The sequence below is a fragment of the Mytilus edulis genome, chromosome 3 (genome assembly GCF_963676685.1).
Source record: "Mytilus edulis chromosome 3, xbMytEdul2.2, whole genome shotgun sequence".
In the NCBI taxonomy this organism is placed as follows: domain Eukaryota; kingdom Metazoa; phylum Mollusca; class Bivalvia; order Mytilida; family Mytilidae; genus Mytilus; species Mytilus edulis.
In genome coordinates this window covers 9,208,562-9,225,960 of record NC_092346.1, presented here as the reverse complement: position 1 = coordinate 9,225,960, position 17,399 = coordinate 9,208,562, and the positions used below count along the sequence as shown (strand labels likewise).

The 17,399-nt window shown below is 32.5% G+C and overlaps 1 protein-coding gene across 1 annotated transcript; it reads right to left on the bottom strand.

Annotated features, from left to right (window-relative positions):
* Positions 1 to 8,519: 8,519 nt before the first annotated feature.
* On the bottom strand, positions 8,520 to 14,710 carry LOC139514780 (kelch-like protein 22). The gene is made up of 2 exons (XM_071304412.1): positions 14,575 to 14,710; positions 8,520 to 10,195 (listed from the first exon to the last, which is right to left on the bottom strand). Exon 2 carries the CDS (start codon positions 9,964 to 9,966, stop codon positions 8,602 to 8,604), a length of 1,365 nt encoding a protein of 454 aa, XP_071160513.1. The 5' UTR covers positions 9,967 to 10,195; positions 14,575 to 14,710; the 3' UTR covers positions 8,520 to 8,601.
* Between the last annotated feature and the right edge of the window lie 2,689 nt (positions 14,711 to 17,399).

The following is a 17,399-nucleotide window of genomic DNA, read 5'->3' as shown; positions in this document are numbered from 1 at the left end:
GGTAGCGCTCATGAGAAATGATGAGCAAATTGCTCCAAATAATACTACTTTAAATATATACGTCATTAACGGAATGGTTACATCTGTAGAGTTACTTAACAATGGAAATGGGGTTACTGATGAATCCTGATAGTCTTTCAAATAAAATTTCTATTTTTTTGATTTAAAGATGAATCTTTGCCTATCGATTCAAGTTTAAACAACGCCTTCATGTTAAAGTCTGATTTGACTAGTTAGTTAAAGATGCCAGCTGTTGTAGACGAATGTGCTATACCTGACTGTAAGGGTCCTGATAGCAAATACCCAAGCTTTTATCTTACCGCGGTCGGTCCATCTCCTCGTATAACCTCGATTTTAATAAAATCTCAATAATAGTCGGCACCAGGTTTCAGTTGGTGGTCGCCATTTACTCATTAAAAAAAAATAATTGTGGCGATTAAAATTCATCATTTGCGAAAGAATTTTGCTAAAAAAAAATCTATTTATATAACGATTTAATTGTTTATTTTGTTTCGGGTTTTCGGATTTTACCTGATCAGACAATACTCAGAATTTATCTTGAACTCGTTAAGACAGAAAATCAAGAATCATCTGATTGTATTTTATAGTTGTAGGCAATACATGACTAATTAATAAAGGTGTTGAATGTGTTGTTAGACAAAATGATATGGTTAAATGGCTTCCGTCATATGTTATATCAAGGATTTATCAATCTCCTTGCGACGAACTTGTTTGAAGCAAACTTTTGACATCCCCTCCACAGGCACTTGTCTTATTCCGGCCTATATGCCCTAATAATAAAGGTAATATATTAACAAATTTCTGAGACCTGTGGTCTCCTCTCCTCTCATTAACGATGGTCCGGACAGGAAAATTGTTATTAAAGTAAATTGTATTTATATAAAAGTTTAAAGCAAAATTTAGAAATGGAAAACTACTTAAACTGTAAATCTTTTGAAAAGAGAAGTAACATAACAAAAATGAGAATTAGCGATCATAACTTAATGATAGAAAAAGGAAGACATTTAAAAATACCTAGAGAAAAAAGACTATGCACATCCTGTAATATAATGGAGGATGAAGCCCATTTTATTTTATACTGCAAAAAAAATGCTAAACTAAGAGATAACTTTGTAAGAAATGTAATTAAACATATGCCAGATTTTATGTCCTGGCAAGAAAATGAAAAAATTAAATATCTTCTTTGTCCATCAACCTCAAAAAAAGTAGAAAGCTTAGGGTCCTATTTTAAACAGGCATTAGAACTGAGGACAGGGGACTCTTGATTTATTTATAAAATATATTTATATATCATATAGATAGATTGTTTTGCTTTTTTGCTTTTTTTGTTTTCATGGTTTTGTTTTTTAAATGTATTTTGTGTATGTTTATATTATTTGTCACAAACTTATTGTTCAGAGTTTATATGACAATAAATATTTGACTTGAGTTATTATGACGAAAAAATTGAAAAGCAAGAAAAATCTCCAACTTAAAAACTTGATCCTTTGACTTTGAATTAAATAATGGATTTGAGAGGGTAATTTAAGGTGGTTTTGGCGACGCACGTGCTTTCAAGCATAGTTTTACGTGTCAACTTTTTCATTTTCGATGGATCGGAAAAGAAAACGGTCGTTATGAAAAAATTCATTCAACCAGTTGGGAACCACCACTAAAACAAGAGGAAACCCTTCAATGTAAATGACCATCCCTTTAATATGGATCAATTTCAAATTGTAACAAATTAGTTTGTTTCGTAAAAACCACTTCTTAGTACAAAAGGGCACATATTTATTTTATTTGAAGATTTTTTTCATTATACATTTATCTGGTATTATATGGTCAAAGCATGTCCAAGAATTTTGTTATATTTCTGGACTTATATCTTCTTTATTATTAAAAGTAAGTGGACCCCTCTTTAAGAAAAGTTGTTCCAAATATAATGAATTTTGCTCCCTCTAAGTTAAAAAAGCAAAGTTTTATTTTTAAGGCAAATGTTAAGTGTTTATTCATTACAATGTAGACTAAAAGATAGGATTAAGAGAATAATCATAGACAACAATGGGCCATACTTATATTATTAATTTGGGGTTGGGGGTCGAAAGAAGTAAAAGTTTAAACGAAAACTATATGTATGTTATTTGGCCAAAAAAAAAAATCAAAGTGGGGAAAATATATTATTTTGGCGAAATAGGTGGCAAAAAAATAATTTACCCAGGGGATACCCTGGTCGTCACCAAAAAGTAAAGAAAATTGAAAAGAATCGTCTTTGGTAATTGTATGAGCGAATCTCAATCCTTTTAGATAACTCGGTGAACTTGGCGCATGTGATTCTGAATTGGGACTGCTATGGTAGGTACAGTTAGAACTTAAATTGGAAATTCACGCCTTTTTTCTGTTTCAATGTGTACGGTTGATTTACGTAGTTCTCTCGTGTTGGTGTTGTCCTTTCGAAATGTCGATGTGTGTACAACTTCAACCCCTTCAGTTTTCAAATTCAATTTGTCGCTAGATCATCAAATAAGATATTAGTTTCTATTCACATACTCCTTGACAATACAGGAGCTACAGCTGTCTTCAATGGCACATTTGTACGCGTATGTGTCGCAGAATGTAAACTTTTCGTATCTTCCTTGTTTTCAGTATTATTAATGATATTGACAGATGCAGATTAAATTTTATTTTGAATATTCTGTTTATCTGGGTTGCTTGTAGTTTCCATTTTTATCATGGTTACTTACACTGCATAAGCTGGAATGATGTCTATTGTTACAGTGTCTACAGCACGATGATTACCTTAACAATTAAAACATAAATTGTCTCGTTTGATTATAGATATTCGGGATTTAGAATCACTATCCTTGGTACAGTATATTGGCGCATGTATGTCTTTACAAAAACACATGGTCTCTGTCTAATATTCCGGGGCTGGCTTTTCTTCGCGTTGTGTGTTGTGTTTCCTTGTGGTGAATTATTTCCTGTGTGGATGTACTTATAGATGAGTTTGCAAACTGGCGGTCTGTGGAATCAAGATAAGTACCTGTATTTTGTCCAGCCTCCATGATTTGAATTTCGTATACTTTTCCTCAAAATTTTCATATTCAAACTTGATGGTCTGTGTTCTCTTGCTAGTAAGTTTTTGACGTATTTCTGCGGACAACTTATTCAGAATAACCGGTACAACCACAACTGACATCAGTTTTCCGAGTGACTCTAGACCTCGAACGTAAGTTTCAGTTTTGTCAGAATAATAAGAGGCGTAATACAGTATAAATTAACCCAAAAATATCAAGTAGAGCTTGCATGTATGTTTGTATTATAGTATGTATCTGTCCATACCTCTCTTGTAACAACGAAATAGCTTTGACGTATTTAGTGTTTGTCATAGAATCACCTGATATGGTCTGCAACGCTTTCCCCTGTAGGAGTGACTACGTAGTTCAATTTTTATACGTCGCTGAGTGTTGGATTTGGGTGAATAGATGTCTCATATGAATCCCAAAAGGATTTTTAAGTTAGAATATTCCCTATAAAAGTAGGTAAGTTCAACAATTGTAATCTGTGTTAATGATCATTCCGCTAGAAGACGAATGTAAACTTGGAATGTGCATAGACGGGTTCGTTGTAGGAACAATCTCTAATATAGTGGGGTTACTCGTATATAACGATGCTGCATTTGATTGAACACGAGATGTTGACGTAAAACAATTGGCGTGCGGGTTTAATTGGGAGGAGTCGCTTGCGGGTACACTTTAGGCTATATCGGAACTAAAAGAGGGACGAAAGAGATCAGAGGAACAGTCAAACTCATAAATCGAAAATAAACTGACAAAGCCATGGCTAAAAAGGACAAATAGACAAACAATAGTACACATGCCACAACAAAGAAAACTAAAGAATAAATAACACGAACCCAACCAAAAACTAGGGGTGATCTCAGGTGCTCCGGAAGAGTAAGCAGATCCTGCTCCACATGTGGCACCCGTCGTGTTGCTCATGAGATATCAAATCCGATAAATAGTCTAATTCGGTAGGTCACATTTATGAAAGGGAAGGGGATTGTACTTACGACGCAAGGAACATATCCGATATCATTTGTGAAACGGTTATTCCATAGCGGTCAACCAACTCATGATGGCTTCCGCAAAATTTACCAAGAGATGATTGCAACTTTACCATTTGGAACTCTTGATTTAATAGCTTCCTTGTCAGCAACAACCCTCTATCAAGAAAATCATAATAGGAAACACAAACACGGGAATATCGTATACTTGAGAGTAAAACAATAATGTAATTTGTTTTTTGATCTTAAAAATGGATGCCTGACACACTAAGTATATGTTTAAATTGTTGTGATCATGCGAGGGTATCATCAGCTCAGTAATCAGTACTTCGATACTGAGATGATTTATACCAATCCTTCGTGGTCATATAGCACTTTAATTTTTACGGTATTTATAAATCCTTGGCAAATATTTAGCTTTGGGCGTTCCTGATGACGGTAATTCCAGAAAAATGCTTATATAACGTGTGTTTTTTTTTGGATGATACCTCTACTGGTGGACTATCAGTCCCCGAGGGTATCATCAGCTTAGTAGTCAAAACTATTGTACTGAAATGATTTATATCAATCCCTTCGAAAACTTTCTACAAGAGATTAAAAGATGTTGATTTACGCAAATAAACATCACTATACGGCATTCAACAGTTTAATATATGTATTAAAGAAATGCAGAGTCATGTCATTATAGGCGGCAGACATATAAACAAAACAAATATAAACACAACGAAAAATTAGAAAATATTCCAACACCATACATTGATTGTAAAACAGTAATAATATTTACGCAGGTTTTGGTGTGTATTCTTCTCAGTGAAATGAGAAAAACATATTAGGTATATTAAGCAACCAAAGGCCCGTGTAAGATGAAATGAAAAGTAATTCAAAGAAGAAAGATGACGACCTGTTCAATACTAAAATAATTAACGAACAACCAATAGGACATACATTAACAAAAACAAGGACTTTTTTGTGACAACCAATAAAAAAACAAATCGTGGCGGGGTCCATCATGTTAACAAGCGCTTTAACAACTCTCTCTTCTAAGGAACGCATTACAACTAATTCACAAAGAATCAAGACTGAAGATTAACTTGTACATATAAAACGGATTAAAGATAAAAGTCAAAAACAGTCCGGCAATAATGTTCTTGTGTATGCAAAATGTTGATGAATGTTAACAGTGTTCAAAACTGTAAAGTACTATGTATTTGGTAATGCACCACGGAATTCGATTTAAATTATTCATTAAAATCTTAACCAGTAATTTAAGACATGGACACAGCAATATGTATATGATTGCTTGATTATTGGTTCCCTGTGTGTTAAAGACGAGAACAAATCAACAATAAATATAATTTACTCTGTGTTCTTGTCATGTTAGATTTATTGATACCTTGAATATAATTAAGCTTGTAAATTGTAAGTTGACAAAAACAGCAAAATATAATTAATTAAAGACATAAAAAAATATAACAGGAATAAAAAAAACTAGTGTTGTATAAAAAATACAGTCAAAGCTTTAACCAAAATTAATAAACACTAAGATATATACATATACACAAGCATATATACAAGTGCAATTAATGTACAAATAACAGTAACACTATCTAAATTTGAGTTGAAGTATTATTTTTTGCAAGAATCAAATTCATAAAATCCAGTTCACTCATCTTTCTTTAAAGTCATGTATTTTTTTTAAATTTCTTTAGAGATTGAATAAGTGTTCATCACAATGTTATCTAGATGATTTTGTATTACCTTAATTCATTTACATTCTTCAGATTGGTAATTTTGAAGTTCATTATAACCAGATGTAATGATGAACTTTACAATATCTCTGATCCAGCAGCCAAAAATTGTTATATAAACATACATGATAGACTAACAATGAACACAAAAACCAGGTGCACTAAGCAATTGCTTCCCAAGTAGTGGAATCTGATGTTTAACTTATAACAATAACAATAAAATCGAGAATGGAAATGGGGAATGTGTCAAAGAGACAACAACCCGACTATAGAACAGACAACAGCAGAAGGTCACCAATAGGTCTTCAATGCAGCGAGAAATTCCCACTACCGCAGGCGTCCTTCAGCTGACCCCTAAATATATATATATACTAGTTCAGTGAAAATGAACGGCATACTAAACTCCAAATTATACACAAGAAATTAAAATTAAAAATAATACAAGACTAACAAAGACCAGAGGCTCCTGACTTGGGACAGGCGCAAAAAAAGCGGCGGGGTTAAACATGTTTATAAGATGTCAATCCTCCCCCTATACCTCTAGCCAATGTAGAAAACGTTAAAGCATAACAACATTAAAATTCAGTTCAGTAGAAGTCCGAGTCTGATGTCAGAAGATGTAACAAAAGAAAATAAACAAAATGACAATAATAAATACATAACAACAGAATACTAGCAGTTAACCAACATGACAGCTCCATACTTCAATTTAACTGATTGAAAAATTTTATCTTCATCATATGAATATCAGGCACAATAGGTGTTTAGTATCATACCATCATAACATATATGAGAAGATCATAACCCGTGTCATGCCAACAACTGGTTTTTAAAAAAATGTGTTCAGTTCCCATGCAAAGACCCTGTAAGTGAATCAATATAAAAGCCATAATATGCAAACTTTAATGACCTGTCAACAGTATCGTAACTATATCCCTTCTTAATTAGTCTATTTAAAGGTTTTGTTACATTTTGAGGTGAATACTGACATTTTTGTGCTATCTAAAGGATATTACCATAAAAGATTGGATGTGAAATACCTGAACGTATAAGATGCGTGTTGAGTTATATTTACGAATGATGTACCGATAAAAAGATTTAGTAAATGCTTTGACTAGTTTGTGATATCGAAAATCCTGGTGTAATTATTTTTCAGTAGTACATAATTTTTTCTCGTTAAAATCTAAAACGTTGTTAAATACACGAGCGCATCGTACAAGTTGGGATATATAAACACCGTAACGTGATAACAAGGGAACGTCACCATCCCAAAATAGATAATTAACGATAGGAAATGAAAAATCATCTCTTTTATCATAAATTTTAGTATTAAGCTTTCCGTTAATGATATAGATATCAAGATCGAGGAAAGAGCAGTGGTCATTGTTAGTATTAGCCTAAATATATTCAGTATACATACTGAGGTCGTCATTATTGAATGCCAATATCTCATTCAAATATCTAAAAGTATTATTAAATTTTTGTATCAGATGTTGTTTCGATGAGTCTTTGCTGATTTTTGTCATAAATTGTAACTCATATTAATACAAAAACAAGTCCGCAATAAGTGGTGCACAGTTAGTCCATATTGGAATTCCGATAACCTGACGATATACGGAATCTCCAAAGCGAACACAAATGTTATCTGGTAAAAATAAATAAAAATGCCTTGATAGGTCGAATTTGCGGAACACAGACAAAAAGATTGTGAATCGGAGAAATATTATATGATAGTGAATAGCTATCTTTAGCACATAAATTTCATAACAGGAAAAATGTGTATGGAGCCCGTAACAGATTCATAACATGCTTAAGTGCAAGTCTTCTTAAACATTCGAGGTTACAAAGCCATGAAAATTCAATGTTAGCAATTACATATACCATTCAGTTTAAACCCGCTGAAAAAATATAGACAGACATTTTAACGGTGTTTAGGATAACGGTAATCGACCACCACTAACAAAGTGGCATATTAACTACAATAATTAAGGAATACATAACTATCTTTGATAGATTAATTGTTGGTGTTTTAATGCCACATGTAAGCGCCACTTTTTGGCTATTTCGTGTCGGCCAGTATTATTTGTTGAGACGCTGGAGGGCTAAGCGAAAACCATTGATAGTAGAACTGACAACTCTATTCAATTTAGATTAGAGTCATGTGCACTTTCTCTCGTAGGATTCGAACTCACCATCTCAGTGTTACAGTAGTAACTACCGAGTGAACTGTATTTAAAATTTTGCTTTGTCAGTTGCTGTCCTTTAAAATTTGCGACACTCAAATCTGAAAGCAACATCAAAAACATTCAACTAATGTACTGATATCTCTATTTAACTGTTATACCACATGAAATGTTCAAAATAAATAAAAACATGTGATTATTACCAGTAACACCGACTGTGATTGTTCAAAGATGTTACCGATGAATTCGATGGTCAACCATGGATGTTACTGCAGACGTCGCCATATAAACAGAAGCTTGACTTTACACATTGCGTTATAATTCACTTAAAATTACATACTGTCATTAAACAAGATACATCAAATAAAGTTTGTTTTTGACCATTTTCAACAAGCTCAACTTCGTTTTCAGAAACAATAAATGTCTTGTTTTTAATCAAATACCACGAGGCATACTTTTATAATGCTTTATTCCAATAATTGACCACCATCTACAATACAGTTTCTCCACCAAGCCTTTCAAGTTCTATTAGTTATCTTAGAAATGATATAAGTATCCAGATTATTTTCATATTTAACAGCAGAAAAAAATAAAGATACAAATAATTTTAAAATTTGTAATATAAACTTTGTCGGTCTTCGAAGTCTCCAGCCTTCTCCCTATGTGCAGATGTATTTTCATTCATTTTATCGATCGCGAGCTTGTTAAAAATGGTTGCATTCTCATAAGCGTGCATGTTCAACATGATTGAATTCTTATAAGCGTGCATGTTCAACATGGTTGCATTCTTTTTAACGTGCATATTAACCATGGGTACATCGTCTTTAATGTGAATCTTCAGCTTTGTTTTCATATAGCAATCAAATTTATGTAAATCAATATAATGATCGTAGTCGTCCGTATCGTGTTCTGTAAACACAACCCATGTGAAATCAGTGATAGCAATATAGTAATCGTAGTTTTGTCCTTTCAATACATTTCCTCTGAAGGAATGGAAATAACCACGTATTTGTGAAGGCGACGAAGAAGACGGATATCCACCATTACCCCCATACGGGCCATACGTACGACCATAATTCGTATCGAAAGAGATACTATCTAAAAGCATACCACTCTTAAGATTTATACTTGTTATGACTTCATCCTCATCAAGTTCAAACTCGTGCTCCGAAAATATGGAGTGTCTAGCTTTTGGTCGGATGCCATTAAGGACATTAGTTCCACTGTGATATTCCACTCGAATTCCTCCAATTACGGTAAAGCGTTCCCATATTGTAACCCATAACGATATCTTTTTGGGGCGATCATTTATAGCTGAAACTTTCTCGAAAGATTTTTCCGACTTTAAGTGTGATGCTTGTATATAACACTCTGAACTTTCCAAAAGTTTCGAGGAATTTGAAAACTTCCTTTCTTTAAATTTGAGATCACTCACAGAAAAATTTGTAAAGGTGGATCTATCAATGGTATGGAAGCAGGGATAAATATCATATATAGAACTCAGATCATCTTCGGATATTTCCGAAAAGAGAATTGAATAAAGAATATATAAGACAGTTGGATAATCTTTGACTTGTTTAGCTGTTAATCTTTTACCCACAGCTTCAAGAATATGGAGTTCAGGATTATTGACTGGAATTCCTTTACGAAAAACGGAAAGATTTCTCTGCATCAACAAGAACTTGAACTTTTCATTCGAAAGAGTGTAGAACAAATTTTGCTGAACAAACGTATCAAAATTTTCAGATATATACATGACTATAGTGGCAATCAAATTCATTAGATTGAATTGAATTGCACTTGGCAGAAGAGACATAGCTGTGGAGTGATCGATGCTGTTGATTAAGAACTTTTCACACTCATCCAAGATGAGTTCGACTCGGAGATAAGAAGCTGTTTCTAAAAGATCTTGAACTTTGTCTCTTGCTATTTCAAGATCCCCAGAATATGCAAATTTTATGACATGACACATCGCCTCGGATGAAACACATTCTTCACTCAGAACACATTTTCGTGCTTGCTTATTGAAATTTGATCTAGAATTAAAGTAATCAGAAACACTGGACAAAATATCACTGTGAACTTTGGTTTCAAATTCACCGCATGATACTTCTAGTTCACAGTTTTTTTGTTCTTCTCATTCCCTTATTTTGTTTTCATCAACGTTGGTATTCAGATGAATTTTCAAAACAGCTAAATTTCTGTAAGATAAAAATTAAACGATTTTAAATAATAAAAGATGACAGAATTAAAAATAAAAACGACACTCTTATTCAATTGCACAACGTTGAATAGATAAGACTTTAATCTGATAAATGAATTTAAATGGAAAATGAATAACTAAAAAAGTGTCTTATGAAAATAGAGGGGAAAGAGAAAACAAACATCGTTTACCGAAGAAAAACATTAATATTAGATAAGTAACAATTGCTATTTATTTTGTCATACCGACTTTATCAGAGCATATTTGAGCAAACCCATTACTCTCGCTGAAAAAAGTCAGTATAGAAAAAACAAATAATACCACAGTTGTATTTATACCTTAAACTACAAATGCTTCATGGGCTAAAAAAAAAAAAAACAAAAAAAAAAACAAAAAAAAAAAAAAAACAAACAAACAAACCCCACCAAATTATCATTATACACTGTAATAATATCAATATATTTGTGAAACTATCATTAGTCTTTCCTGTTGAGGCATAGGGTATTTTGATGTTAGGTCAAGGACAAATGTAACGGTCAAGTTCCAGATTATACATTTTAACTGTTTTTCGTTTTTCTAAAGACATACATCGTACCTAAACAAAAAATCTCATAAGACATAAGACATAAGACATAAGACATAAGACATTTCATTTCACTAAAGCACCCACATGGGGTATGTTAGTACAACATTTTTTAACAAACAATAAAAGTGTGAAAATGTTTACATTAGAACAACATGGTAAACAAAGGTGCAATAATAGTATAATTTTGCTATTCCAGTAAGTGTAAATATTTAAAACATATGAGTTATTACATATATGTATAAGTAACAACATTATTGAAAAAGGTACAAAGTGATGAAACTCATCACCAAGTTCATAAGCATTACATATATTATAATGTCTTTCAGTGCTATTTATATTGAAAAATTGATATAAGCTGGTGTGTCTATCTAGGAGTTATTTCCCCTTGTAAGTTTAAAATAAATTGTATGGGAACATAACAACAAAACAGTACACAGGGAAGAACCTTGGCAATTTGATTTATATCAAGCCCTTATGACCTTTAACTTTATGTGTAATTTGACCGTCTGGGTTTGAGCTTGCTCCGACTCGTACTGGTACATATACATGATTTAGCAATATGTTTATTTGCTGCTATCACAGTGTAATTCAACTATTTTACTCGTAATTCAAACAACGATAGGAATGTATAAATTTTGTTGACAAAAGTTTTAATATAGTAATGGAAAAAGTGAATCATATATTTTCTGTTATGCTCAAACATTACTTTGAACATATATAAAAATCGAGAATGGAAATGGGGAATGTGTCAAAGAGACAACAACCCGACCACAGTTCAGACAACAGCAGAAGGTCGCCAACAGGTCTTCAATGTAGCGAGAAATTCCCGCACCTGGAGGCGTCCTTCAGCTGGCCCCTAAACAAATATGTATACTAGTTCAGTGACAATGAACGCCATACTAAACTCCAAGTTATACACAAGAAACTAAAATTAAAAATAATACAAGACTAACAAAGGCCGGAGGCTCCTGACTTGGGATAGGCGCAAAACTATTTTTGATAGACGAATTGTTTATAAAAACCAAATTCACATTTGACTCATAAGTCAAAACTAAACTCACAAAAAACAACCAAATAACAACAAACACCAGTTCACAAAATAAAACATTTAAACGGGGGTTGATCACATGTGCTCTGGAAGAGAAAGCAGACAATGGTCCACATGATGCACTCGTCGTGGTGGCCATTTTAAATGTATCAAACTGTCGACAACACTTATTCGCTTGGTAACATTGTAGAAAAGATGGATGGAATTTGGGTAACGATACGTGAAACATATTTATCCGCGTATGTAATAGTTATCAAAGTTACAAGGATTATAATTTAATACGACAAACGCTCGTTTCGTCTACATAAGACTCATCAGTGACGCTCAGATCTAAATAGTTATAAAGCCAAACAAGTACAAAGTTGAAGAGCATAACGCTTACCTGACACGTGATGGTGTTCTCAAATGTTTTAAAGGGATGACTTGAACTTCATCAATTTGAATTCTTGCATCAATGGCTTCTTTGCAAACGAAAAAATATTGTTTAGGAAATTATGAAATGCAAGCTCTGGGATATCGTATTAACTTTGAGATATAAACTCCATATGCACGCGTAACAAAAAAAAGTGTTGCTACATTGAAAGTTCGAAATCTGTAAGCAGAACACATTTCTTTTGTTGTCAAAATTTGTCCTCAACTGAGCCCTGTTGTCAATTGCTAGAAATGAATCAAGATATTGACAGTTTCTGTTATTATCAATTCGGTTGGAGAGAGGAAATCATAAAAATTACCTAATTTTGAAATGTTTAGTGAGACTAAATCATCTACATAGAGGAATATGATATACTAAGATATTAATAGCAAACCTCGAGGACAGAGATTATGTCCGTTCAATACTTTACAATACTACACACATCTTAAGTGCAGTATTGCGGAACATGTATAGAACGAATATGAACTCTGCGCCAGAATGTTATTGATAGCTGTTTTCATTCCTCCTAAGATTCTTTTGTATAAAGTCTGCCTCGTGTGAATGAAAAAATAAGTCGACAAGAGGATGAGCATTTTTGATTCCAATGAGAAGTCCTCAAAACGCAGCAATGTTACAATGTCAAAACAGTCTTGATAATGCAAATTACAAATATGTTTTAGTTTGAATCTGAGTGATTTTTCAGGGTATGATTTTCCTTCTCAAAAAGATGTATGGTCATTACTTTTTATGAAACGAAGTAGAACAAAGTCTTGCAGGTTGTCTTTATGTTTGATTAATGTAATGCTTGACTAATGTCTAAAAAATAGTCCGTTTGTTATTCTGCTACAAGAGAAAAGAAACAAATGTACTTTATCAGATCTTATGTATGTTACAGTATCAACGTCTGATTCACACCGCTTCTATAGTAAATAGTTCAAAGACGTTTTGAAGCCCGGTTTATTTGTTATTCTCGTGGGATTTTGTCTATATGTGTTACATTTTAGTGTTATGTCGTTGTTCTCCTCTTATATTTAATGCGTTTCCCTCGGTTTAAGTTTGTTATCCCGATTTTGTTTTTTGTCCATGGATTTATGAGTTTTGAACAGCGGTATACTACTGTTGCCTTTATTTAAATAGAAGATGAAATGATGTTTAAACTTTTTAAAAGAGGTTGTGTGGAGCAAATTGATGATCAATCAATATAGCGTTATTTCTAAGACCATTTATGTAACTTAATTATCCAATACCCTGCGGAAAGATCCACTTATTCGTTTAATTCCGAAGGAACATATACAAAAAAGAAAATGATTTTTTCAGGATTACCTCTTTAATAATTGTCGTTCATTTTTGGATAAATGTTGAGGGTCCAAGTGAATTTTTAATACATTTTTAATTTTGTTGCAGTTTTACGTTTTGATATTTTACGCAAAACCGTTGTTGTTTTGGTTGATATTCGAGGGGGACACTAACAACTTTATCATGGAGGTAAGAAAGGTGCTGAACAACTTTCAATTATCTAATGATAGATGAAGCATAGTGTATATTGTGTCCACTAGCCGAAAAAAGGTGAAAACTTATATGTTTCCGGTTATCAGTATGCGCATGCACAAATACTCAAAATAAGCAGTAATGTCTTGTAGTGAAGATTGTGCAAAATCGGTTAAATTCGAATCAAACTTCAGGACCATGTAAGAACTTTTGAAATATGTTTAACTTAACTTCTTGATCACCCGTCTGTTCATCGTTCTGAATAACGATCTTAACAAATTTTATGCAGAGGGTCAGACATTGGACTTTCTAAAAACTCTGTTTTTGGGAACGATATAGAGATAAATATGGAATTCTTAGTACAGTTCTAGACTGATTTCAATCTTCTTTTGTGAGACATTCCTAATCATGAATTTTTGGATATAAAAAAGTAATGTTTGAAGCCTTTTCTGCTGGACAAATAAAAGTGAATAAAAATCAGGAGAGTCTGTATAATTGCCAATGGAATAACAATCCTTCAAAGTTCAAATGAAGTAGATGTAAGCAAACATATCAACCATGCAGCCTTCAACAATGAGAAAACTCATGCTGTATGATCGGCTATAAAAGACCCCGACACGAAACATTTCAATACAGAAAACTAGCAATTCAGTTGAAAAAAAATAATTCGAGTTAGAAAACTAGCAATTCAATTTGAAACAATAGCAATTGAGAAAAACTTTCTTTCGAAATATATATAATTTCCAAGTGACCAAGTGAGAATTTGTTTTAAGATGTAGCAATGCACACAAGCATAACAGAAGACCAATAGTTAGAACAAAGGTAAAAAATATTTGTACTTACATCTCATTATTGTCGATTTGTTCATCTAGTAGCTCTGTGTATGGTGATCCGTTACCAGGGACAGTCCTCCCATCTGACAAATAACTACTCAGATGCTCGAGATTACTAGCCATCGTTCAAAATATCGGGCTTAAAGAATGCCTAAAAGATAACAATATGTTTTATCTTCAATTTAATACTGTTTCATTTGTTTGTATATGAAAATTACGCTTCACTAGTTTAAACCCTAAATGCAAGTGCCTTTTTACTTTTACTAAATGCTATCAACTCCTAGGAACCTAAATGAAACTGCTTCATATATATGTTTTAACTATTCAGAGACAAACTGCATATTTGTGGTCAAAATCATTATGTATTTGAATAAACAGTACATAATCATGATAATTTTATGCACTCTTAACACATTGAAATATCTATAAGCTGAGAAAATGAAAATGCATTTTAATATAAATCTCATAACCACCGCCATTTATTCTAATTGTGATTGACCGTTATGAATCATCACGGAAATTAAACCGAACAACTTATGTACTATTCAAGTTTTTTTAATGGTGTTTGTGCGTCTTATTTACAAAATAATATGAAAATAATACTTTACTTAACCTGATATCTATGATGAATGAACTAGGTATATTCCCTTTAAAAGACCTATCTGAATTATTACGAACACACAAACACATACACTTTTATAGTACTATCGTATGTATATAACCGCTTAGAAGGAGATCACAAGTCTTACATACAGGAACAGAAATGAAGAATTAGACCAAAACGTTCTTAAGAAATAGAATTTTACCTTGATGAGAACTTCCTATTTTTATCCTGAAAATTTTCAAATGTAGTGTGGGTTTTTCCTGTTAAACAAGTGTCGCTGTTTAAATTAACATTTATATTATATATAGTTACCTATTGATGACGTAAATATAAATTATGTGCTTACGGTGTCTGAGTTAAACGATTTCTTGATATTTAGAGTCATATAAAGTTTATTAAATGTACATATCATATGACAGTATATGGATTGGGTTGAGACCTTCATAAAAAGTATGCTGATCGAAGCGTTGCTGGGTTGATACAGTTGAAATTGGTTAAAACCTAATGTTAAAATAAATGAAATATTGGCCACAGATAAGAATAATTTGATAAACTTATTTTACTCAACTAAAAAAAATAAAAGTTGGTGACAGCAATATAAGCTGTATAATCTAATCGTTATTACTTTATATATGCATGATTGATAATGCGCCATATGATTCATTCAAAAATAGTGCAAGTGCAAATTATTGTATGTTTTGTTCTTTTGAAATATGTTGTTATATCCAACTGTATATTTTGCACGCTAAGACAATATGGTAGCTTTGTTTGACCAGATATCTTAGGTCCATGAAATTCGCACATTAGTATACTGATGATACTGTTTTTTGTTGAGCGTAAAATGTAAAATTTGTTTGAGTTAGAATGACAGCTGCAACGTTTTTTATGTTAAGTATTATTAGTATGAACTAGTTTTCTCCTCTGTCGACCTGTTACTTTCAATGTGAAGTGACTACAACTTCAACCGTAACTACGTTAAAGACTATAACCTTATTAGGGATAGATTGAAAAACAGATAAAAAGAAGGACAAAAACATATCTTCTGGTATGCGGTTATCGATTAAAAAATAAAAAAGCAAGAAGTCACACAGCGAAAAAAACACAAAACAGTCCATGGTCATAAAATTACAAGACAATCAAAGGCATGATTTTCCTGACTAAAGATTTGTGGAATAAAGCCACCTGCTTAAACGTGTTTACTTTTATGCAATCTCCTATAAGAAAATTCTACTAATTCTACTGAAGAAATATAGAATGTTAACATATTTCATTAATAGATACTACTAGACGGAGAGAATATTCATTATTAATTTTTATTATGCCCACCTACGATAGTAGAGGGGCATTATGTTTTCTCGTCTGTGCCTCCATCCGTCCGTCTGTTCGTCAATCCGTTCGTCCCGCTTCAGGTTAAAGTTTTTGGTCAAGGTCGTTTTTGATGAAGTTGAAGTCCAATCAACTTGAAACTTAGTAGACATGTTCCTTTTGATATGATCTTTCTAATTTTAAATCTAAATTAGACTTATGACCCCAACTTCACGGTCCACTGAACATAGAAAATTAAAGTGTGAGTTTCAGGTTAAAGTTTTTGTTCAAGGTCGATTTTGATGAAGTCGAATTCCAATCAACTTGAAACTTAGTACACATGTTCCCTATGGTATGATCTTTCTAATTTGAATGCCAAATTAGATTTTGTACCCAATTTCACGGTCCATTGAACATGCAAAATGATAGTGCGAGTGGGGCATCTATGTACTTTGAACACATTCTTGTTTTAGACTAAATTTATTCATAATAGATTATATTAAAAATTGTCATATATACAAACACATTCTCACAGGTTTGAACAGTCATTACATTTATGAAAATTACATGAAACGTATGAGCACCAATGAGCAGGAATGCGTATCCGAAAATAGCTAAATATCTCAATTTTAAAAGGACGTGAATGAAAAAAAAAATGTACTTGGATGGTTTTGATTCACAAGAGTTTTAAAACCTTTCCTCTCACAAGAAACGGAATACATATTGTACAAAAATCATAACAAAATTAATTACGTACAGTCATAATGTTAATTCTTTTATATTGTTTTAGAATGAATTTATTAGTGTCTGGTTATATTTTATTTAGCAATATACTCGCGTAGTAGAATATCAGACTTAAAAAATGATTTATAGAATATCCGTAAATACTTGAAGTATTCTTCATTGATATGGGTTATAAAAGAGGG

Excerpts from the sequence above, each read along its gene's own strand:
- LOC139514780 (XM_071304412.1), bottom strand. The coding sequence starts at position 9,966 with ATGTGTCATGTCATAAAATTTGCATATTCTGGGGATCTTGAAATAGCA.